The sequence below is a fragment of the Emys orbicularis genome, chromosome 13, assembly GCF_028017835.1.
Source record: "Emys orbicularis isolate rEmyOrb1 chromosome 13, rEmyOrb1.hap1, whole genome shotgun sequence".
Taxonomy (NCBI): Eukaryota; Metazoa; Chordata; order Testudines; family Emydidae; genus Emys; species Emys orbicularis.
The window spans coordinates 32,676,987-32,696,780 of NC_088695.1; the positions used below are offsets into that span (position 1 = coordinate 32,676,987).

General features: G+C 51.7%; 1 protein-coding gene across 1 annotated transcript in view; it reads left to right on the top strand.

The window, feature by feature from the left end:
* SEPTIN9 (septin 9) overlaps positions 1-19,794 on the top strand; it is a 73,831-nt gene that overhangs the window by 44,165 nt on the left and 9,872 nt on the right. Inside the window, exons 3-7 of the mRNA XM_065415340.1 lie at positions 1,326-1,454; positions 1,837-1,918; positions 4,039-4,176; positions 14,384-14,501; positions 18,987-19,082. Of these exons, the coding sequence (XP_065271412.1) occupies positions 1,326-1,454; positions 1,837-1,918; positions 4,039-4,176; positions 14,384-14,501; positions 18,987-19,082 (563 nt within the window). The remainder of the gene's footprint in view (positions 1-1,325; positions 1,455-1,836; positions 1,919-4,038; positions 4,177-14,383; positions 14,502-18,986; positions 19,083-19,794) is intronic.

The window sequence follows — 19,794 nt, forward strand, 5'->3', positions numbered from 1 at the left end:
GCTTCATCAGTTTAGCTGAAAGAACCAATCAATCCCCAAACCTAATTTATTCCCCTTTGTGATCCCAGCCATAAACCATTGGATTGTGTTTTTAGCCCAGGCCTGGATCATTAGTATCTATCCCCTGCAGGATTTATTGAAGAGGTTGGGGGAAGCGGTCTGTCATGGTGGATGATCAAAAACATAAGATACAGTTGAGTGTGTCCTCTTTAATATCGGCTGAGATAAAGCTAGAGGGAGCCTTGCAAGGAATGGAATTCATGTGGGACAGACAGTGAAGGAAGCCTGTAGATCAGCCCTCCTATGGGCCATTTCAATCTGTAAGTCCCTTTAAGAGAATCTTTATTGAAGGGGTCATGGCAGAGGGAGAGCTTGTCTGCTTCCCATCCTCTTATTAAGGAGGGAAATGGTTATTGCAGCCTTATGGGGGCAAATAAATAACTCAAGATGACTGTGTGGCCTCTGTGTTGGCTCAGTTAAGGTTAATAAAGGGGTTCCGTAAACATTAGCCCTTCAGTGCTATGTGTATCTCTGCCCTTACGGGTCGTGTGAGCCGCTGCTGTTTAGCTTACTGACAAACTAGCTATTCACATGCTCCCCAATGAGTTTGTCTAGTTGTGCCCAAATGGGCCGTGTTTTCCGTCTAGCGCATCTTCAACCAAGCGAGATCTTGTTCCATAGTGGAGGGAGTCACTTGTCTGACTTCACTCTACGGGGTGCCGGATCCCTGCGCTTTCCATCCCACATCTCCGGGCAATGTCTTCAAACACATGGGTTTTGTGTTTCACTCTGAACAGGGACAGGGAGCAAAGAACCGTATTGATTGCAGGAGGAAGCTGTTTCCACTGAGTGTGTTGCCTCATTGAAAGTGAAAGCATCCTTAGTAAAGAGGGAGTTGCAGTTCCAGTGATCCACACCCGCAAGCTGAGGTTACTTGACTAATGTGTGGCATGAGTAGGAGAACCTTCCCCTGTCAAAACAGACCTGGGCTGAATGGGCTATAGGAACCGCTTTGCTATGTCATCCAGCAGGGGGCACAAAACATGAGCCGGTCTGAAATGTTTGCTCCAGTAGAGGGTGCCAGCACACATGTACCCAAGCCAATATGCAGCCATCTCCTTGTGTGAAGAAATATCCCAGAGGGTGTGGGAAATACTGTTAAATTCTGCAAAGAAACTGGTGGTATGTGCAAAGCCACTGCCTGCAGAGTTGGCCCCACCCTAGTTAGCAGAATATGTTCTTGATGCATGGTGTGAACGGGAAATTCCCATAAAGGTAAAATGGAGACAATTCCAACTCCAATTCTGACTCTCCCTGTCCTCCAGGTCAGAGTGGCTTGGGGAAGTCCACGTTAATCAACACCCTCTTCAAATCCAAAGTCAGCCGGAAATCCGTTCAGCCAGCTTCTGAAGAGCGGATCCCCAAAACCATCGAAATAAAGTCGATCACTCATGGTGAGTCTCTTGGGCACACACGCAGCTTGGGGGTGACAGAGCTCTAGAGGCTCCTTCTAGGCCAAGAGAAGCTAGAGCATCTTCTCCGTATCCACCAGCCTACACTCCTTTATGCCGGAACGCAATCAGCTGAGATTGCTGGCAGGGTACCGTGCCTCACAGGGGGAGGAGTTATATGGATTATTGAAAGAGCCAAGCTGCATAGTCTCTTCTTTATAATGCAGTTGAAATGCCACTGATGTGATAGGATGCTGTATCTTTGGAGGGCTGCAGGTACCAAGCCTGCAGCCGCTTGGAAAGATCTCTGGTGGTAAGGCAAGGCTGCACGCTGGGCCTGTCTCTGCTTGTGGCCTACACCATCCCGTGGACATTTCTGTTTCAGATATTGAGGAGAAAGGCGTCCGTATGAAGCTGACTGTCATCGACACCCCGGGGTTTGGAGACCACATCAACAATGAGAACTGGTGAGGAGAACACTGCAGCCGAATGGCCCCGGGCTGTGCTGCTGCTTGGCTGGCATAGGCCTTCTGTCATGCAGACCACCTATGGGGGTGGGGGCTCACTTTGCACCGCCCTTCCTTTGGCCCGGGGCATGGAATGGGCTGTGGCGCATTGCAAAGATGTGGATCCCTTGTGGCTCTCATTCTGCCCAGCTTGGCTGTCGAGGGCCGGGGAGGGAGGCTGGAGATGCTGAACAGCTGGGCTGATGAGCTGCAAAGGGAAACCAGATAATCCTGCCAGCTTCCTTCCCCAGCAGGCTCCAGTGCAAAGGGCTGTGGTTAGTCAGCGTTCTCTCTGCCAGGGGGTGGAGCCCAACCATCCCAGAGTGTCGCTTCACGGGCAGGGCAGGTGCTTCTCCCCCCCCCCCCCCCCAAAAAAAAAAGGCTGAGGAATCCTGCTCTTTGGGCAAAGAACCTGGCCAAATGGTGTGGAGATGGCATGGGGAGAGCGGTGCCCTACTGGTGGTTAGTTACAACCATCCCCTCCCTCTGCCCCCCACACCTCAGGGCCCTGGGGCAGAGCGCTATGTTGCACTGCTCTCAGCAGGCCGAAGGCCAGACTCTGCCCTAGATTTCCTAGGAAATGGCCAGGCAGTTCCATCGGCAGCTGTTAGAGAGCACCCAGCTGCCACTGCTAAGGAGGCCACCCGTCTCCTCAGCCCCAGCATCCCCATCATGCTGACACGACTGATCCCCTAGCCCTTCCCACGTCTGCTGGAGAGTTAGCAGCTGTGGGGAAAGTCCTTGGACGTTCAGAGGCGGTGGCTGCCCCAGGTGTCCCACTCATGGGAGAGGGGGGGGTGCAAAAATAATCAATTTATAAATATCTGTATTTATTTTTTTTATTTTATTTTTATTTTTATTAATGGAGACATCCTATCTCCTAGAGCTGGAAGGGACCTTGAAAGGTCATCAAGTCCAGCCCCCTGCCTTCACTAGCAGGACCAAGTACTGATTTTGCCCCAGATCCCTAAGTGGCCCCCTCAAGGATTGAACTCACAACCCTGGGTTTATCAGGCCAATGCTCAAACCATTACACACACACACACACACACACACACACACACACACACACACACACACACACACACACACACACACACACACACACACACACACACACACACACACACACACACACACACACACACACACACACACACACACACACACACACACACAAAATGTGGTGATGAGGTTAACCTTGGAAGCATACAGACAAATTTGAGTGTGACAAATCTCTGGGGTGGGGGCACACAAGCACTTTTTTTTTCCAGCCACTCCCCTGCCCCCCAACCTCTCTCTAAATACGTTGTCTAGGAAAGCACTACTAGCTCTGTTAAACTTTCTGGGGCACTGGCAGGTCTCCCGCAGTCCGGGCAGTCGATGGCTAACTGCTCTGCTGCCTTTCCCAGAAGTGACTCCTGGTGAAGGGTTATGGCTGGGATCCTGGGGTGGATGGGGAAGAGCAGGAAGATGGCAGGGCTAAGCTGTCAGGCTTTCCAGGGCTTATCTGACCCTCCTGGTGTTGTTCATTAATATTTCTGTTCTGAAACGGGCCAGAGCCTAGTTGGTCACAGGATGTCCATTACTGCAGCAGTAAAGGGGCTACTGTGGGCACTAACACTTACGAAGCCTGCTTACCATTGTGAGAGGCTCGCATTTGGATGGTGGAGCCCAGTTGTCCTCGTGAAGTGGTTGCAGGCTCTGCACTGCCTCCTAGTGCTGGAGGCGGAGTTCACAGCCAAGAAGCTGAGCTCTCCTGCTGCCACGCATCCTAGTTGTTTCCCTTGTTGAGTGCCAGGACTGGGAGGATTCCCAGAAAACTTGGCTCCTTTTAGAAAGGTGATAAAACAAGATTTGCCATTCACACAGGACTTGGGGGATTCTTTTCTTAGCCGCCTGCAGCTGTGGTATGAAACATTCCCGTGCTTTTACTTGGGGGCCCAATTCTGCAAGATGCTGAGCACTGTCCACTCCCGATGACTCCCCCTTTCAGAATCCAGTGCAGAGCGTAGCCTGTGGGTGGTTTTAGAGTCCCTGCATGAGTCCCGTCTCACCTGTGTATATGTCTTTCTGCACAGCTGGCAGCCCATCATGAAGTTCATCAATGACCAGTACGAGAAGTACTTGCAGGAGGAGCTCAATGTTAACCGGAAGAGGCGGATCCCAGACACCAGGGTGCACTGCTGTATATACTTCATCCCAGCCACCGGCCATGCGTATGTACCCTCCTCCTCAGGAGAATGATCTTTCCTACTGAGGATGGTGTGTGTGTGTGTGTGTGTGTGTTTGTGTGTGTGTGTGTGTTTGTTTGTGTGTGTGTTTGTTTGTGTTTGTGTTTGTGGGGGTGGGGTTATGATCAAGATTGAACCTACTTGCCCCTCTGGTGCTAGCTGTCTCTGTCTTTAATCTTCCCCAGAAGTTGCTAAGAAATTCAAAATCACTCTGGTTTGTGTGACCTTACAATAACTTTTTCCAATCAATTATCTTTAGTGCAAATACTACATCCTGTTTAGCCAGGTTCTGGTCACTTCCTGTATGTTGAAGCATGCACACATGGACTGCTAGGTGCTCTATATACAATCCCACACAAGTAACATATGAATGCAGTAATTCCTAATGCTTCTAGCTAGATCCCTTCCCCATCTAGAGCTGCTAGTATTAACACAAAGCAATCCTAGCCAGGCATAGGTAAAACAAATATGCAGGCATCACTTCATGTCCCCCCCCCCCCCCCCCCCCCCCAAAGGACGGATTAAACAGTCTGTAGCATCCCAAGAGTCCATGTGAGTAGTGGCTAGAATCTGATAGTAATGTGCTTGCCAACGTTTAAAGTGCCTCCCTAGCGTGCTATCCGTTTTTGTTAAGCAAGGATCCAGTTGTCCTAGCAGTATAGAGCAGATCGAACCAGTTGGTACTGAGCCTGAAGGGGGTATTTATAAATAGAGCTTTTAGCCTGGAAGTGATCATGGCCTATTTCATGTGTAGCCTCGTTTCTGTCCCTGGCACCTCTAAAAAGCGAGTGTCCAAGTGTCGGGACCTAGAATTTTCATTTGGTTTGTGGCGATTCCTTCACTCGAGATCTGGCCTCGTCTACACGGGAAGTTTCTTCTGTATAAACAAGGTATGAACTTAACCCTATATAGTTATACTAGTCTAACCCCCTGTGTGGACACTCTTGTTTGGATATGAGTCACTTGTTTTGGTTTCACTTATATCACTTGGGAAGGGGCTTCAGCTAAACCAAAAAAAAAAAAAAAAAAAGGCACTCTTCTACTGGAATAATTGTCCTGGTGTGGAAAGTTAGACCGGTATAACTATACCTGTGTAACTGACCAAACTTTCCCATGTAGACAAGACCTTAGAGTCCCTTTCTCCATTGGCTTTAGAGAAAAAAGTCCTTGTCAATGTGAACGGCCCTGCACATACATTAGCATAGAGCAGAGATGGTTGCATATGTGCCATCTGCAAAGACCCCAGGGTCCTTGGATTGTCTGATTGGGCTGCTCGCCTGGACTCTTTATCTGTTGTAGCCTTCTGTTAGGGGCAGAGGGAGCTGATGGAGTTGTCTGCCTCGGGATGATCAGGTAAAATAAAAGGCCTTTTCTAGAGAAGACTCTAGGTCTGGTGACCTGGCAAATCCCACTCTTCGGCAGAAGAAGAAAAGGAGGCTGTGAGCCCTCCACTTGTGTGCAAGGAGCATTGGAGCTTTAGAAGGGGTGACCACGTGCAAGCCCTTGAACCCTCAGCACTGCGGCTGTGCCACTGACCCGGTCGTGCACCCAGCAGCAGGAGTCTGCGAATGCAATTCTTGAGGTGGAGCAAATGACCTATTCCAAGGCCCCCTCCCCCTTCCCTGGGAAAGCATGGAAAGCGCCGTCCTTCTGTGTGTGGCCGTCGTGTGTGCGGGGGAGGGCACTGACATGTTAGGCTCATCCCTCTGCCTGTGCCTCTCTAATGGCATGTTCTGGTTTCTCTCACCCGGCTGCTCCCAGGGTAACAGTGTTTGCATGGAAGTCCGACTCTCTGCTTCCTTCCTCTCGCTCTTTCTCTCTCCCTCCCCCCCGCTCTCTCTCCAAAGAACATGTGTTTCCAATATAAGAAAATGGCCCTGCAGTTCGAGAGGCTTCATTACCACGCTGCACGCAACAGGCTCCTTCCCCTGAAATAGCCTTTGGCTGCGTGTAGCCTGATACCCCAGCTGGGGGTTAGAGCCCGCTCGCTTGGCTGCCGTCTCAGGTTGCTTCTCCTAGGGCCACGGTTTCCTGCCCAGGTGTCAAAGAGGACATCTGGCTCCTGACTTTCGCCTCCCGTTGGAGGATGCATATATGCCGGGGAACAGCAGGACGCACTGAGGCCATAGACTACAGCTCAGGGGGAGGGAGGACCTTTAATGGGAATGTGGAGTGGATGGGAAATGCTGGTTCTCTGAGTTGTAACGTGCAGCGTTTGAGTTCCTGATGCCACGCTCTGGTTAGTTTCACATCTACTTTCTCATTGCCATTGGCACTTTCCTCCTGCCCTTCATAATCTCCCCTGCTCTCCTATGGAGTTGCCCCATGCTCAGAGATTATGGGCTAGCACGGGGTGGACTCTCTTCCCGCTGTAGAGTGGAGTATTGTTTGAAATGACCATAAGCCTTTTCAGAGAGTGGTGAGCAGGGAGGCAGCTTCCTGTAGTTTTACGTAAGCAAGGCACATCCCTTCATGTTGGCTTTGTGCCTTTCTAACACAGCTGTGAGCTGCAGATGCTAGTGTAACCCACACACCTTCTGGGTGTGGTGTTTTGTCCCATCTAGTGGCACTGAGACCACAGAGAGAGATTAATGAGTCTGCTCTGCAGCCATGTGGCTTTTAGCTCATACAATAGAGACTCATGCATTTAGCTCCAGATTCGATCCGGCCTGCCGACATTACACTAGCACTGTCTTGAATATGCCACAAGTGGAGGGAACTGGGACTAGAACCCTGGTGCTTCCGCTCTCCAACCTCAGGCCTCTATCGCTTGAGCCACCTTAGGAGGTAATGACAGGTATTCCTTTCATTCTGTGGATCCCCACTGGGGGCAACATCACACAGATTGCAATGGGATGGATCACTCAATGATTACCTGTTCTGTTCATTCCCTCTGAAGCACCTGGCATTGGCCACTGTCAGAAGACAGGATACTGGGCTAGATGGACCATTGGTCTAACCCACTATGGCCATTCTTATGATGCTCACCAGAGGTGTCCACAGAAGGGATAACTCTCTGAGTGTGGTGGTTAACCTCTCGGGATGCTCCTGTCTGAATAACCTGCTTTAATTTGGATCCCAGGTTTTCTTGGCAGCCAGCTCCCTCTCCCCGGTCTCACGGACACATCTTACTACTGTCAATCATTTGCACCAACTACAGAAAACATGCTAGAGGGATTAATCCCGATGTCATTCTGAAGCTCCCAGCGCTGTTCAGATTGTCCTTTTCAGGGGCGTTCTGCCTCTTCATTAACAGTGGGAAGTGCTGCTTTCCAGACCTGATGATTCAAGGACAGAGCATTACTCTTATCCTCCCTTCCCAAACTGCACAGCAAGGATTCCTAGCACCCTCTTGGCAGCATGTGGCTGCTTCCGCAGCCAGCAGCGTGCAGAGGGTTAGTTTAACCTGCAGTGCCTTGTGAAGATGGGGACCGGCTTGGAATTAATTCTGCTTTCTGTGCCAGTTGCATTTGGATTAATCCCTGCTCCTCTGGAGCTGGTTTTTTTTGTCACCGTCATAAACATTTAACATACATTCAGAACCCACCGAGACCGGTGAATCTCTGAGTGGCTTTTACGAGACTGTTGAAGATAGCACTCCCTTTATAGCCCTGACCCGATAGACTGCTCGGTTCCATTTCAGACTCCGCTGTAGACGTTGAGTAAAAGGTTTGTCTATTCCTCCCGTAGAGTGGAACCCAAGGGTGAATCAGCTGATGACTTTTCCATCTCCTAAGGACACATCCTCAGCTCTGTCTCCCATCAGTCAGGAGTCCAGGGCAGACGAAACTAATCTAGTGTGTGCCCTGCCCTCCTCGTAAGGCCCCAGTAAAATGATGTTTGCAAAGACTAAGTAACATGCTGGCAGGGGCTTTTGGCCATGGAAGTAAAGCCCCAAATACTCACCACCCAATAAATTCCACAGCAGGCTCTGCATGATGTCTGGAAAGCACGGCTTGACTCTGAAAAGTGACTGTGAAATATAGCACTTTCTCACTCGCCGGCTGTGCGGCCTGTGTGTGTTGGAGCCGCTGCTTCTGACTGTACCGACACCATCCAGTTTCCTCTCCTGTTAGTCTCCCTGCTATGGGAGAGGGAGCTAGATTCAGTTCCGGCTTGTGCCTCAGCCGGTTCCTGTTGCGCACTTAGGTATGTCTACATGGAGCTTGCTTCCTGCATGGGCAGACGGACGCACACTAGCTCTGCTAATGACTTGCCCGAGTGTGTCCTCAGGGGGTGGGTGGGATTGTGCTCAGGTGACTAGCCCAAGCCCCGCCCATGCCACAGCAGCCAGGTGCTATTGTAGCACCCTAGCTCGAGCAGAGCTAGCATGCGCCTGTCCACCTGTGCCGGGAAGCACCCTCCCAGCTTCTGTGCAGAGGTTCCCTTACTGGCGGCGGTGGTGGAGCCCTGTGCGACTCCGCACGGGTGTATTGCTCAATGTACCAGTTGGAAGATTTTATTTCTTGCTGCTAGTTTGATCTGAGATGCCACTGACAGGGTATTCGGTGTCTGGTCCTCACAGCGGCTTTTATTCCTTAACTGCATTGTAAGGGAACAAGCAAGAGCCAAGTCTGCCCTACAATGCTCCTTCTAATTTTTTACATCCATGTGCGGAATGAATTTTATGTGCACCAATATGGAGGTGATGTGTGGCGGGGTGGGGCTGAGGGATTTGAAGTGGGGAGGGAGCTCAGGGCTGGGGATGCGGAGGGGTGAGGGCTCTGGCTGGGGATGCGTGCTCTGGGGTGGGGCCGGGGATGAGGGGTTTGGGGTGTGAGAGGGGGCTCAGGGCTGGGGCAGAGAGTTGGGATGCTGGGGAGGGGTGAGGGCTCCGGTTGGGGGTGTGGGCTCTAGGGCAGGGCTGGGGATGAGGGGTTTGGGGTGCAGGCTGCCACAGGGCTGAGGTGGGGAGAGAGGACTACCCCCAGCCCTCTTTCGCCACGGCAGCTCCAGGGCTGGGGCTGGGGGAGAGGTACCTCTCGCCGTCGCAGCCCTGTATGCCCCAACTTGCTCCCCACCCACCCCCTACCTGTGTCCTCTCCAGACCCCTGTGGCTGAGCACCTGTGTGGCCCTTGATAGCCTGCTGCGTGGCCATGCAGCTTAGAGGGAACTTGCCTGCCCGATCCCACCTATGCTAGCGAGCCCAGTTGTAGATAACCTGAAGGGGACATACACAACCCCAGCAGTAATACCCCATTTCCTCCCGCAGCCCCAAACTCTGTGGGGCTGAGTAGTGGTCACATAACAAAAAGGAAGGGAAGGGTTTTATAGCCACCCAGTGTGTATATTTCAGCTACATGGAACAATCCCCTGCCACAGTTCCACTCAGCTGCGGCTTGTCCTCTTTCTCTAGAGATCCTTTGCCTGTGAGGCAAAGGCAGTTTCTCTTGTACATGTTCAGTCACAGATCTGGGCTTCCAGAGAACATACTGGGAAAGAGTTAAAATATAATCAGTTGCCTCTTGTGAACTGCACCCACAGTCTGCTTATGACTCTGGAATGCAACACTGCTCACAGGAGATCCTGCATGCTTTTGTACTGTGATCATCCATCTTTTCTTGCACGCTTTATTCAGCAGTGAAAAAGTTAATGTGAGCACCAAAATGTTCTTCCTTAGGTTCCAGAATCAGCCCCTCATAGGGACAAATAGGAGTTCCCATGCCGGGAGTGCATGTGCCCTGTAGACTGAAGCAAACAGCACCAGCTACTCTACACATGCTTTTCACCACCATAAGGGCTAGTTATTAGTCACTGGAGGATTCTCCTGACCCCTGCACAGTACCCTGAGCCAAAAACTCCTGGCTGTGCTGCTTTGCTCCTTGCAATAGGGAGCGGGGATGGACTACCTGAGGCTAGAGTAAGCCATCTCTTCCCACTGCTACTACAGTGGCCATATCTATCGTGCACGTAACATCTATGAAAGGGTTAATTTGTGCGTAAGCTGGCTCCAGTGTTAGTGACTTCTCAAGTGCATTCAGCCAATGAATTTGTTCTGCTTTAATGTTTGTAACTTAGTCTAGCACTAGAGCTTTCCTGGCTAGACTTCCAGTGAAAGGGCCTCCATTGGGGAAAGTCCTATGGAACTTAATAGAAAATGGTATTTTTCTATAGGTTGTTTTTTTCTTTTTTTTCTTTTTTTTTTTTTTTAACTGTCCAATAGAATTTAATAGCAAATTGTATAGGATGGGCCAAAAAACAGACAGAAACATGATTTGCTCTGTGTGAAACTCAGTTACTTCTCTAGAGCTCTATTTGTTTAATCCCTGTGACTTTCATTTGATAGGAGAGTAATAGCATTTTCAAAGCACTTTATAAAGGCAGCCAATCAAGCTTCCTAACACTCTGTGTGGGAGGAAGAGAGGGAAGTGGTCCCCACGGTAAAGGTGAGGGGACTGAGACAGAGGTTATACCGGGTCGAAGACCACACACCTTTAAATTGTGTCAGTGGCAGAGCTGGGGTGTGGCTTCAAAAGACCTGGATCGTCTATCTTATTACTGGACCCTGCTGCCTCTGGGCTCAGAGCCGGCCCTGTGCGCTCTGCTACTAGCAGGGCGCTGTGACAAAGTGTAACTCCCCAGCAGCCAGCCTGGCTGTCCCATGCCCTGTCCTGGTATCGAGCCCCGAAGCAGGAATGCTGCTCGCTGCGCTGGTGTAGGAAGAACTGCTGTTTGGGAAAGTCTGCTGCCCTCGGTTCTCTAGCAGTCGGCGGAAAGAGCTCAGCAGGATGCCAGGAAGCTCTGCCTTGGGGACTCTGGGAAAGCCCAGGGCCCCACAGTGCACAGAGCTTACTCTGTTTGGTCTCTTCTGACAGTGTCTTACTATGGGGGGTGTAGGTTGGGGGATTACGGCTTCATGGATGGCCTAGGCCTACTGGGGTCAGATAGAGGACCTGGCTGATAATAGAGAAGAGTTTGCATCTCTGAGTCCTGCCTCTGACCCTACAGGGCATGGGGATTGAATTGCACACATTGGAATTTGTCTGCTATGGTGGGGTAAAAATCTTCCTATAGACTCAGGGCCTTCTTTTCAAAGACCACCCTGGGTGAATGCTGGGAGCAGTGCAGCCTGCCTCATGGGCTCGGGTTTCTGCTCCTCCAGCCTCCCCTCTGGTCTTTCACACCATCTCACCATTCTTGGTGCAGGAGCCACCTTCCTGGCAACTCTTGCCACCTGGAACGGCTTTTCTGTATCTCTCCAAATCCCAAGTCTGCCTGTACCTCTCTCTGGAGATATGCTGGTGTTGCAACTGTGTTGTTTGTCAGGTTAGAGCATCGATGGAAAACCAGTCATCGGAAGGATGCTACAGATTGAAAGGTGTCTGGAGCTCTTAATGCTGTAAGATCCTTAAGATCAGAAAGGATTGGGACCTCTGTTTTAGGGCTTGTACGAAAGGCAGCAGTGCCCCCTATTGCTGTGCAGGAGCATTGCTGCAGTGCTGAGCTAGAGGGGAAAGCACCAGCGACTGAGTCAGAGTGGGCTGGTGGTATGGGGTGCTCGTAATCTTGCAGCTGTGTGTGCTCAGTCAAGAGCACCTCCTCTGCCTCCTCACCCCAGTATTAAGTGTGCGCCATCTCGTATATTGTACATAGGAGACTGGCCTTGGCTGTTAAGAATACCGCAGCACCTAGAGGAGATGCATTGCTGTTGCCCAGTCACCCAACCCCACTGGGATGGGCTAAGCATGGTGTGTGGATGCCAGCAGATCCAAAGCTATGCAGCTGGCTGATGTCGGACCTGGGTGCAGATGTGGATGTGTGGCAAGGTGTGGCTTTGCACGCTGCTGTTAGAGTAACAAAGGGCAGCCCAGGCCCCTACAGTTCTCAGTGGACCAAGGCAGGCTTGATAACTGGTCTCCGACATTGAGATCAGAGTTAAAATCCAACGCACTTCTGATTGTGACTCAATCTGCATTGGCCACATACACTCCCCCGTCTTCCATCTAAAACAAAAGCTGATGAAAGAGGCAGGAACATGCTGTCAGCGGGGGGGGGGGAGGAGAGACTTTTAAAGGGGAAAAGCTGTTTGAAAAATTGCAAGGAGAACGGGAGGGAAAGAAGTTCTTGGGGAGAGAAACATAAGAGTAATGTATCCCAGGGGGGTTGGCAAATATATTATGCAGAGTTCCAACCAGCACTCACCAACAGGGGTCTGCTCAGATGTGTCCTTGGAGGTTTCCTTTCCAAAGCCAAACTAAGCTCTTGTTTTCCTGGAGCTCAGTGCAATCTGTGACTGCAGAGTTTGTATTAGGACCTAGCTCTCCCTAATGCTACTGATGTGATCTCAAGGCTTTTGGGTGTGTTTGCCCCACTACCGCTGCTCTCTGTGCAGTAGAGAGACCATAACCTCTCTTGTGTTGAATCTTTCCACGTCCTCCATGCGTTGTGGCCACAGCTGCACTGTGGCCAGCTGAATGTAGAAGAGGAATTCTAGGCTTGCACTGGCCACAAGGCATCTGAATGAGACAATGTTGGCAACTCAAAGCTAACCCCTGCCTTTCAGAGTTGGGATTGCTACAAAGCTTCCCAGTTGTGAAAGGCAGTGGTTAGCTAGCCTGGCTCCCAAGCAGGAAGTGGACTTGTCTACCTGGGAGGCGAAAGGCTTTGAGTTGCCAACATTCTCTCCTTCCCTGAGTACAGAGGCGCCAATCTCCCGGCTTACAGAACAGGACTGGGGTTTGGGAGAGCTGGTGTGTAGACCCAGTTCTGTCGCTAAGTCGAGTATGGCCTTGGGCAAGACATGTTGGCCGCTCTGTGCCTCGGTTTCCCCAACTGTGCACTGGGGATAAATGCACCCCCATCTGTGAGGCAGGATGGTGAGGCCAGGATTGATTAATGTGAAGTTGCATTAATTTAGTGTTAGCCCTTTGGCTCCAGCACTGGCCTGGCTGCGCCCTTTCCTCACTCTCCCTGCCTCCACTGGCGTGCTCTGACCAGTTTCAAGCAGGCAGATTCCTTGGGGTTTCCCTCACCCAAGGGGCTTCAGTGCTCATAAAGTGTCCCTGTTTCCCAGCACCATACATGGCAGTATGCTCGCTTCTTTCCAGTAGTTTGTTCTTCTTACCACTCTGCTTCCCAAGCTGTCTGGGGTCCCCTCAGCCCCATGGGAATGGTTTGCTCTCCCTGGCACCGTGTCTGGTTGCCTGATGAGGCAGTCGGAGCGGGCGGAGGGATCGTGCCTCACTCAGGCCAACACAAATAGCTGCAAATCCAAATACCCAAATTGTGTGTGTTCTTCGCGAGGGGCAGGAGCATTCAGGACCCCAGCAGCATCCGGGCCAAAAGAAACAGCCCCGGCCTTGTGTTCCAGCAGTTTGCCTGGGTGGATGGAATTAGCTCCCTTACGCTGTTGGCCAGCTGTCAACGAGACCGGAGGCCACGCTTGGTTTTAGACGGCCTTCTAGCTGGGGTCCTAAGAAGGACAATCATTTGGGTTGTGAATTCTTTGTAGCTTTGAGGCATCTGGTTTTCCCTTTATGCTTCATGTCCTCTCTAACCCCGCTGTGGAAGTAGAGTAATCTGTTCCACTGCTACTGCTCAGTGTGGGGATTAACCAAGTCCTCCTTTTTATCTGCACTGACAGGTCTGTTGTTTTGGGTGAAATTCACCCCTGTGCAGTGGGGTCAGTACAAAGCGGGTGGTCCATAGGCCAGTTACTCGGGGGGGGGGGGGAAGGGTCATGATTCCACTTCATTCTGATCAGGTGCCAGGATGGGCAAAGTTTTATACAATGGGTCACCCTTAAACTGTCCAGTTCCATTGCACAAGGAAGGCAGGATGGCTTCGCAGACAGAGCCCAGCCAGGAATGCCTGAGTGCTAATCCTAACTCTGCAAAGGACTTGTGTAGCCGTGGCAAGTTCCTTAAAATCCTCTGTGGCTGAGAATCCTCACGAAGATAAAAATCCTCTCCTCCTTCACAGAGTGTTGAGGGTTAATAAATGATTGCAGGGCACTTGGAAAATGGAACCTGGCATGTTTCCGTATTTGTGTCTGTCTCTATCCCTCTCCTGCTTTTAAGAAAATGTTGGTTGGAGGGGGATGTTCACCAGCGTTACAAAATTACTTCCCCGCCCACCCGCCTTTTCCTAGGCTCTGAATACCCTTTCTGTGCTGGGGATTCTCCCCCTGCAACAGCCCCAACGTTGCTATTGTTGACGTCTGATTCCCTTTCTTCTCTGCTGTGCTTTTAGCCTCCGACCGCTAGACATCGAATTCATGAGACGCCTGAGCAAAGTGGTGAACATCGTGCCAGTCATCGCCAAAGCCGACACGTTAACGCTGGAGGAGAGAGACTACTTCAAAAAACGGGTAAGGGGATGGCAGCCGCTCCCCAGCCGGCACATCTTCTCCCTCCCTTCCCCACCGCCCCCTGCAGGGCTGCAAAGCCGAAGGGCTGGCCTGGAGCCCAGAGCATTCCTTGGGCTGCAGCTCTGAGTGATCCCATGTGGCAGGAGGAAGGGCCTTCGCCTCCAAACAGTTCCTTGTGTTTCTCTTGGATTTCTGTCAGCTCACAGTGGATTTCAAGCTCTTGGTCTCCCTCTGCATGGCTGTTTTATTTTCCCCCCCAAGTCTGCTTTTATGGTTTTTAGGAGGCCGGTCCTGCTGTATGTCGAGCCTCTAAACCCTTTTTGGGGAGCCCATATTACTGCACAGCATCCTGCAATGATACAGACTCCAGGCCAAAATGTATGCGTGCTGAGCTCAGCTCTGAGATTGACGGGGGACGCAAACGATGCAATTCCCTTGTCTCAGTCTACAGCCAAGCGTGCTGTTTCCTTGTGGTGCCGCTGCTTTGCTTTGGCTTTCAAAGGGCTATAAATCCAGTAATGTGACCGATGATGTTGCTGCAAGCGTGATGGTCTCAGCATTCGCTGCAGAAATAAGCAAGCCACCAGTCGCCTCTTGGATTGCTGCTTCTCGAGTCTGAATTGCCATTCTGAGCATAAATAGCCTGGGTTTTGCCAACCCAATAGCTCAGCCAGCGTTCCATAAATATCCCCACGGAATGCAGCGAGGCTGACGCAGGAAGGAAACGGGCAAGGGGTGGAGTCAGGTAGATGCAGGTAAAGGGGTCTCAGGGTTGTCCTGCTGACTTCAGGATGTCCTGGTCGTCTAATCCAATATTAACCCATAAGAGCCCAGCAGGGAGGGGGACTTTGTATGTGGTAGCAAATAGCTTGAGGTGCAAGGGTTCATTGTAAATCCAGGCTCAAGGCAGTGAAGGAAAATATGAAGCACAGCTAAATCCACGTGCTCAAATGTCTCCATAAGCATCTGACTTGGAGCAACAGAAGCAAAGAGATTCCCAGTTTGATTCCAGCCCATTCTTACCTTGGGCAATATAGCAAGGCTATGGGGAGAGGGTTTGCTAATGTTCTGCATGAGGAGGGACTCTCAGGGTGGGGGGGAGAGCACAGATTGTAGTATCCAGGTCATCGGGGGATGCTATGGATTGTGGAGGGAGGCTACGGAGCTCTGAAGCCTGCCTGGCTGGAGTCTTACTCAAAGCATCGCTGCGGAAGGGGAGGAGCTGCCCTGCTCACTGAACGTCATCCACCTGCTGGGGTTCAGAGCTGGCTTGAGCATCTCCCCGCCCCATCCATGGGAGAGAGGGCCATGAATTGAAACCACCGATCTGACTTGTGGGGTTGAATCCAAATTCCACAGCTGGGTCCATCTCTACAGTGGGCCAAGCAAAGTTTTGGAAATGGAGCCAAATCTTGTGGCCCAGTCCAGTCTGCGCTTTATCAGACAGCCCGTGCTCTCGGGGACAAGTGAAGAGCGGTTGCGGTCAGGGGGAGGGTTGTAACAGCGACGGTCTAGCCTGCCGTAGTCTGGTATTTCCCGCTGACTTTTCCACAGGCCATTTCCTCAGTTCAGAAGGTACAAGGTATGTGCACGCATATGTGTTGCTCCCTCTCCGTCTGCCTAGCTGCTGGAGCTAGAGTCAGCCCGGAATCTGAAAATCCAGCTTGGCTCACTGTGCCTCAGATTTCATCCTTGGCAAGAAAAGCCTGTGCTTTCGGAACTGAGCTGACAATGTTGACGCGTCAGGCGCAATAGAATCCAGCTGGCTCTCCCAGTGCCGTATTGGCTTTGCAGTTAATGGACTAAACTTGGCTTTGTCAAGGAAGCAGGAACAGATAGAACTTGAAGACTCAGCAAATTTTGCCCTTCGCTCTTTCAGCCCTGTACCACCCTATTCACTCTAATTGGGTGGCAGGGGCGTCTCTGAGCAGCACTGGGCCCTGGTAGCAGGAAGGCAGGCTAAGAAGTTCCTCCTTTTTATTGAGTTACATTTTTTATCATAACCAGACTCTTAAAATCCTTCCCAAAAGGAGGTGGAAAACGTAACTGTGTTGGTCTACGCGCCATGTGAGACTGGACCCCTTGCACCCTTCTGCAACAGGCTCCAATGGAACCAATCAACAGCTCCGGATCCTCAGCTGATGTAAATCAGGAGACAGTGGAGCTGTGCTGTTTTACACCAGCTGAGGATCTGGCCCCCAGTGGTCAAATATGGCTCTGGCAATACGGGTTAGGGGTGTATGGGTGTGTCTCTCTCTAGATCTATACACACGGGCACAGCTGTAATATGCAATGGCCTCATCTGCATTAGGTGGCCATAGTGTATTGGAAGGTGATTTAGCTGGAACTGCCTTTAAACTCTGTTTTCTGGCCCATTGTAGTGGTGACGGAGCATTAACCACCAGCGGCTGTGTTGTCCCCATTCAGATCTCAGTAGGTCCGGATTCTGTTCTTGCTTGGGTGGGGATAATTCCCATGGGCTGGGTGGCATTATTCCAGATTTACGCCAGTGCTCTGTTAACTTACACCAAAGTGGAGTCCAAAGACCTGCACAGTCGTTCCTTCCCACATTAAAGCCAAACCTGCTCCTGAAACCGCAGCCTGTCTTTGCTGGTGTTACGTGACTCCCCCGCCCCCAAGAACGGAGTGTGCTTTCGGGTGGGGAAGTTTGTCAGAGTGGATGTTTCTGGCTTGGGGGATGGGGTTCACCTCCCCTGAAGTGCAGGGCTGATCTAGAGCCAGTGCCAGCCTCATGGCACTGGCACCATTCAGACTTGGATTCAAACGTGAGTTTTCTTCAAGGCAAACAACACAGGTGTGTTCTGGTGCTGATGGCACCCGAATCTCCCTCCAGGAACCTGGTATCCATGTGCGTCTAGTGCATGCATCTCAGCGAGATGTTCACAGCACTGGGGAGTGTGGGCCAGCACACTCTGCACGCCCCCCCACTCGGTGTCAGGGTTGCTAATCCCGTGCACATTAGAGGATTCAGAAGCTGAAAATCTGCCCTTCTCCCCGGGTGAATGGTGCAGTGCCAGTGCTTGGTTTAAACCTGACACTGATATGGCGTAACAGACCATCCCCCTGTCTGGGTAGGATGCTCTGCCCTTTAGGCCTGGTGTGGAGGAGGGAATGACCTCACTGTTGAACGACCCAATGCTACCGTCTGCTTAAGGCAGTGAGGAGCAGTGTGTGGTGTGCCAAGGGGAGTACGAGCCACCCCTCCACCTCAAACCCATGGACCTGGGGGGAGGGGGTGGCTGAGTAGCTGGTGGAGGATCAGCCCAGTGTCTAGCAGGGGAGAAGCTTTGGTGTTGTCTCAGACACATAGCAGGTCCCAGACTGCGAAGTGAGGCTCCCTCAGAGCAAGTCTCCTGGCAGATGGTTTGTTTTCAACTGAAATATGTTTCTGAGATCCCATTCCAGGCTCTTCAGCCCCTGGGGCTTGGGTGTCACTACTCCACTGTGCTTCTCAGAGCAGGGTGCCTCTCTCCTGTGGTGTTATCCTGTGCAGGGTCCATGGTGGCGTAACCCACTGATCAGTGTGTGTCTGTCCTCCTCTGAGCTCGATCCCCAGAGAATGGAAGTCTGTTACTCTGCCCAGCTACTGAGCACGACCCTCGAGTCTGCAGCTTTAGCTCATGCTTTCAGCTCTGGAGGCCGCTGGCTCAGTTTGCAAGGTATCAGCCAAGATTGCAGCCATTGCAGTAGCCAATGCCATGGAGCAGCTTGGTTTTCTCCCCACGGTGTCAGGCTGGACAGAGGCACACTGTTCCTGGAGTGGGATTTCCCACACCGTCTGTGTTCTCATTCATGGCCAGCTGCAGCGCCTACCTGAAGGGACATTATAAAGGTCTCAGATAGAAAGAGCAAGTTCATGCATCTACAGTTCACTGAGCTGTGTGTTCCTGGCCCCACGAGATCCCTCTCAGGATATGCAGCACCAGATCTGGGGTTCCTCTTCCAGGGGATGGGAGCAAGACAAAAATACCAAACAGTGGCTTGTTAACTTATTCTGGGGCACCCAAACTTGCCCACCTCCAAGTCTCATGAGCACGTGCCTGGGAGATGCATGGTCGCCCTGACTTGCTGCAGATGGTGAAGGCTGTCACTACCCTTTGTCTTTTTAATATGAAGGCAGGGCCCAGCTTGCAATGCTTCATCTTGATCTGTGTGGCCTTCTGCTCCGCTCAGAGATGGACGCTATCCTGGGGGCGGTGGGGTGATGGAGAGAGGATCTTCTAGAACTTCACGGGCTGCACTTCAGGCTGGGTGGATCAAACGCGTGTCCTTCACTGAGCAGTAAGGAGGGGAGGGGAAGCAAGGTTGCCTGGCTAGTTCCAAGCTGGGGAGGGCTTTGAGTTACTTTAGGGCCATTCAGGATTGTGCAGGATGCAGCCTTGCTATGCTGCTGGGGAGGCTGAAAGGCAGCAGCCATGGTCATGGAGTCTAACGTGGTGTCCTTTCCGTGTCCGTCTTCTTCAGATCACGGCCGACCTGCTCTCCAATGACATTGACGTGTATCCCCAGAAGGAGTTTGATGAAGACTCTGAGGACCGGCTTGTGAATGAGAAATTCAGAGTGAGTGGACGGTACTTTCATCCTGTAGCACTGTGGCCCAGAGCTCTTTGGGCTGGGCCCTACGGCTCCAAAGGCTTGTGAAGATTTTGTGGGGGTTCAGCAAAGTGCCTGTATTTCCTTTCCAAGGCTGGTGCACTTTACCCCTGTTTGTGCACAGAGACTGGAGACAATATAGAAAGAGAGGGTGGGAGATTTGCTCCCAAGGGCATGAGTATTGCCTGATTTCAGCCTTAGCCTGGGATGCTGAGCCCCGTCCTCCTGGCAGCGGGCTGGCTGGGTGTTTGCTCCACTTCCCTCCCACAGGGATAGGAAAGTAGGTAGAGTGGCCTTCCTTCTTGTGTTGTGTCCCTGACACCGCTGGTCTGGGCCTTGGGGAATATTGGCTGTTGCTGCTCTCCGAGGAGCAAGCGAAGGCCTCCTGCGGCTGGCGTTTGGGGGCTGGGGCTGTGACTTGTTTCCAGACGGCTCATTGAGAACTGGCCTGGCTGTTAGAGTCCGGCTCCCTAAATGTGACATGGTGGACCATGGTATTCACCCAACAGGGGCCCTGGAGGCAAAGCCAGGCTGGGAAGCTAGGCTAGGAAGAGGAGGGCTCTGAATAAGAATGTTTCCCAGCCCTTTGGCACCCACTGGTACTTTCTGACTCTGAGGTGCGACAGCTGGCAGTGGGGCAGCAAATCAGCCATTAGCGATGGGCTAGTGTCATCTTTCT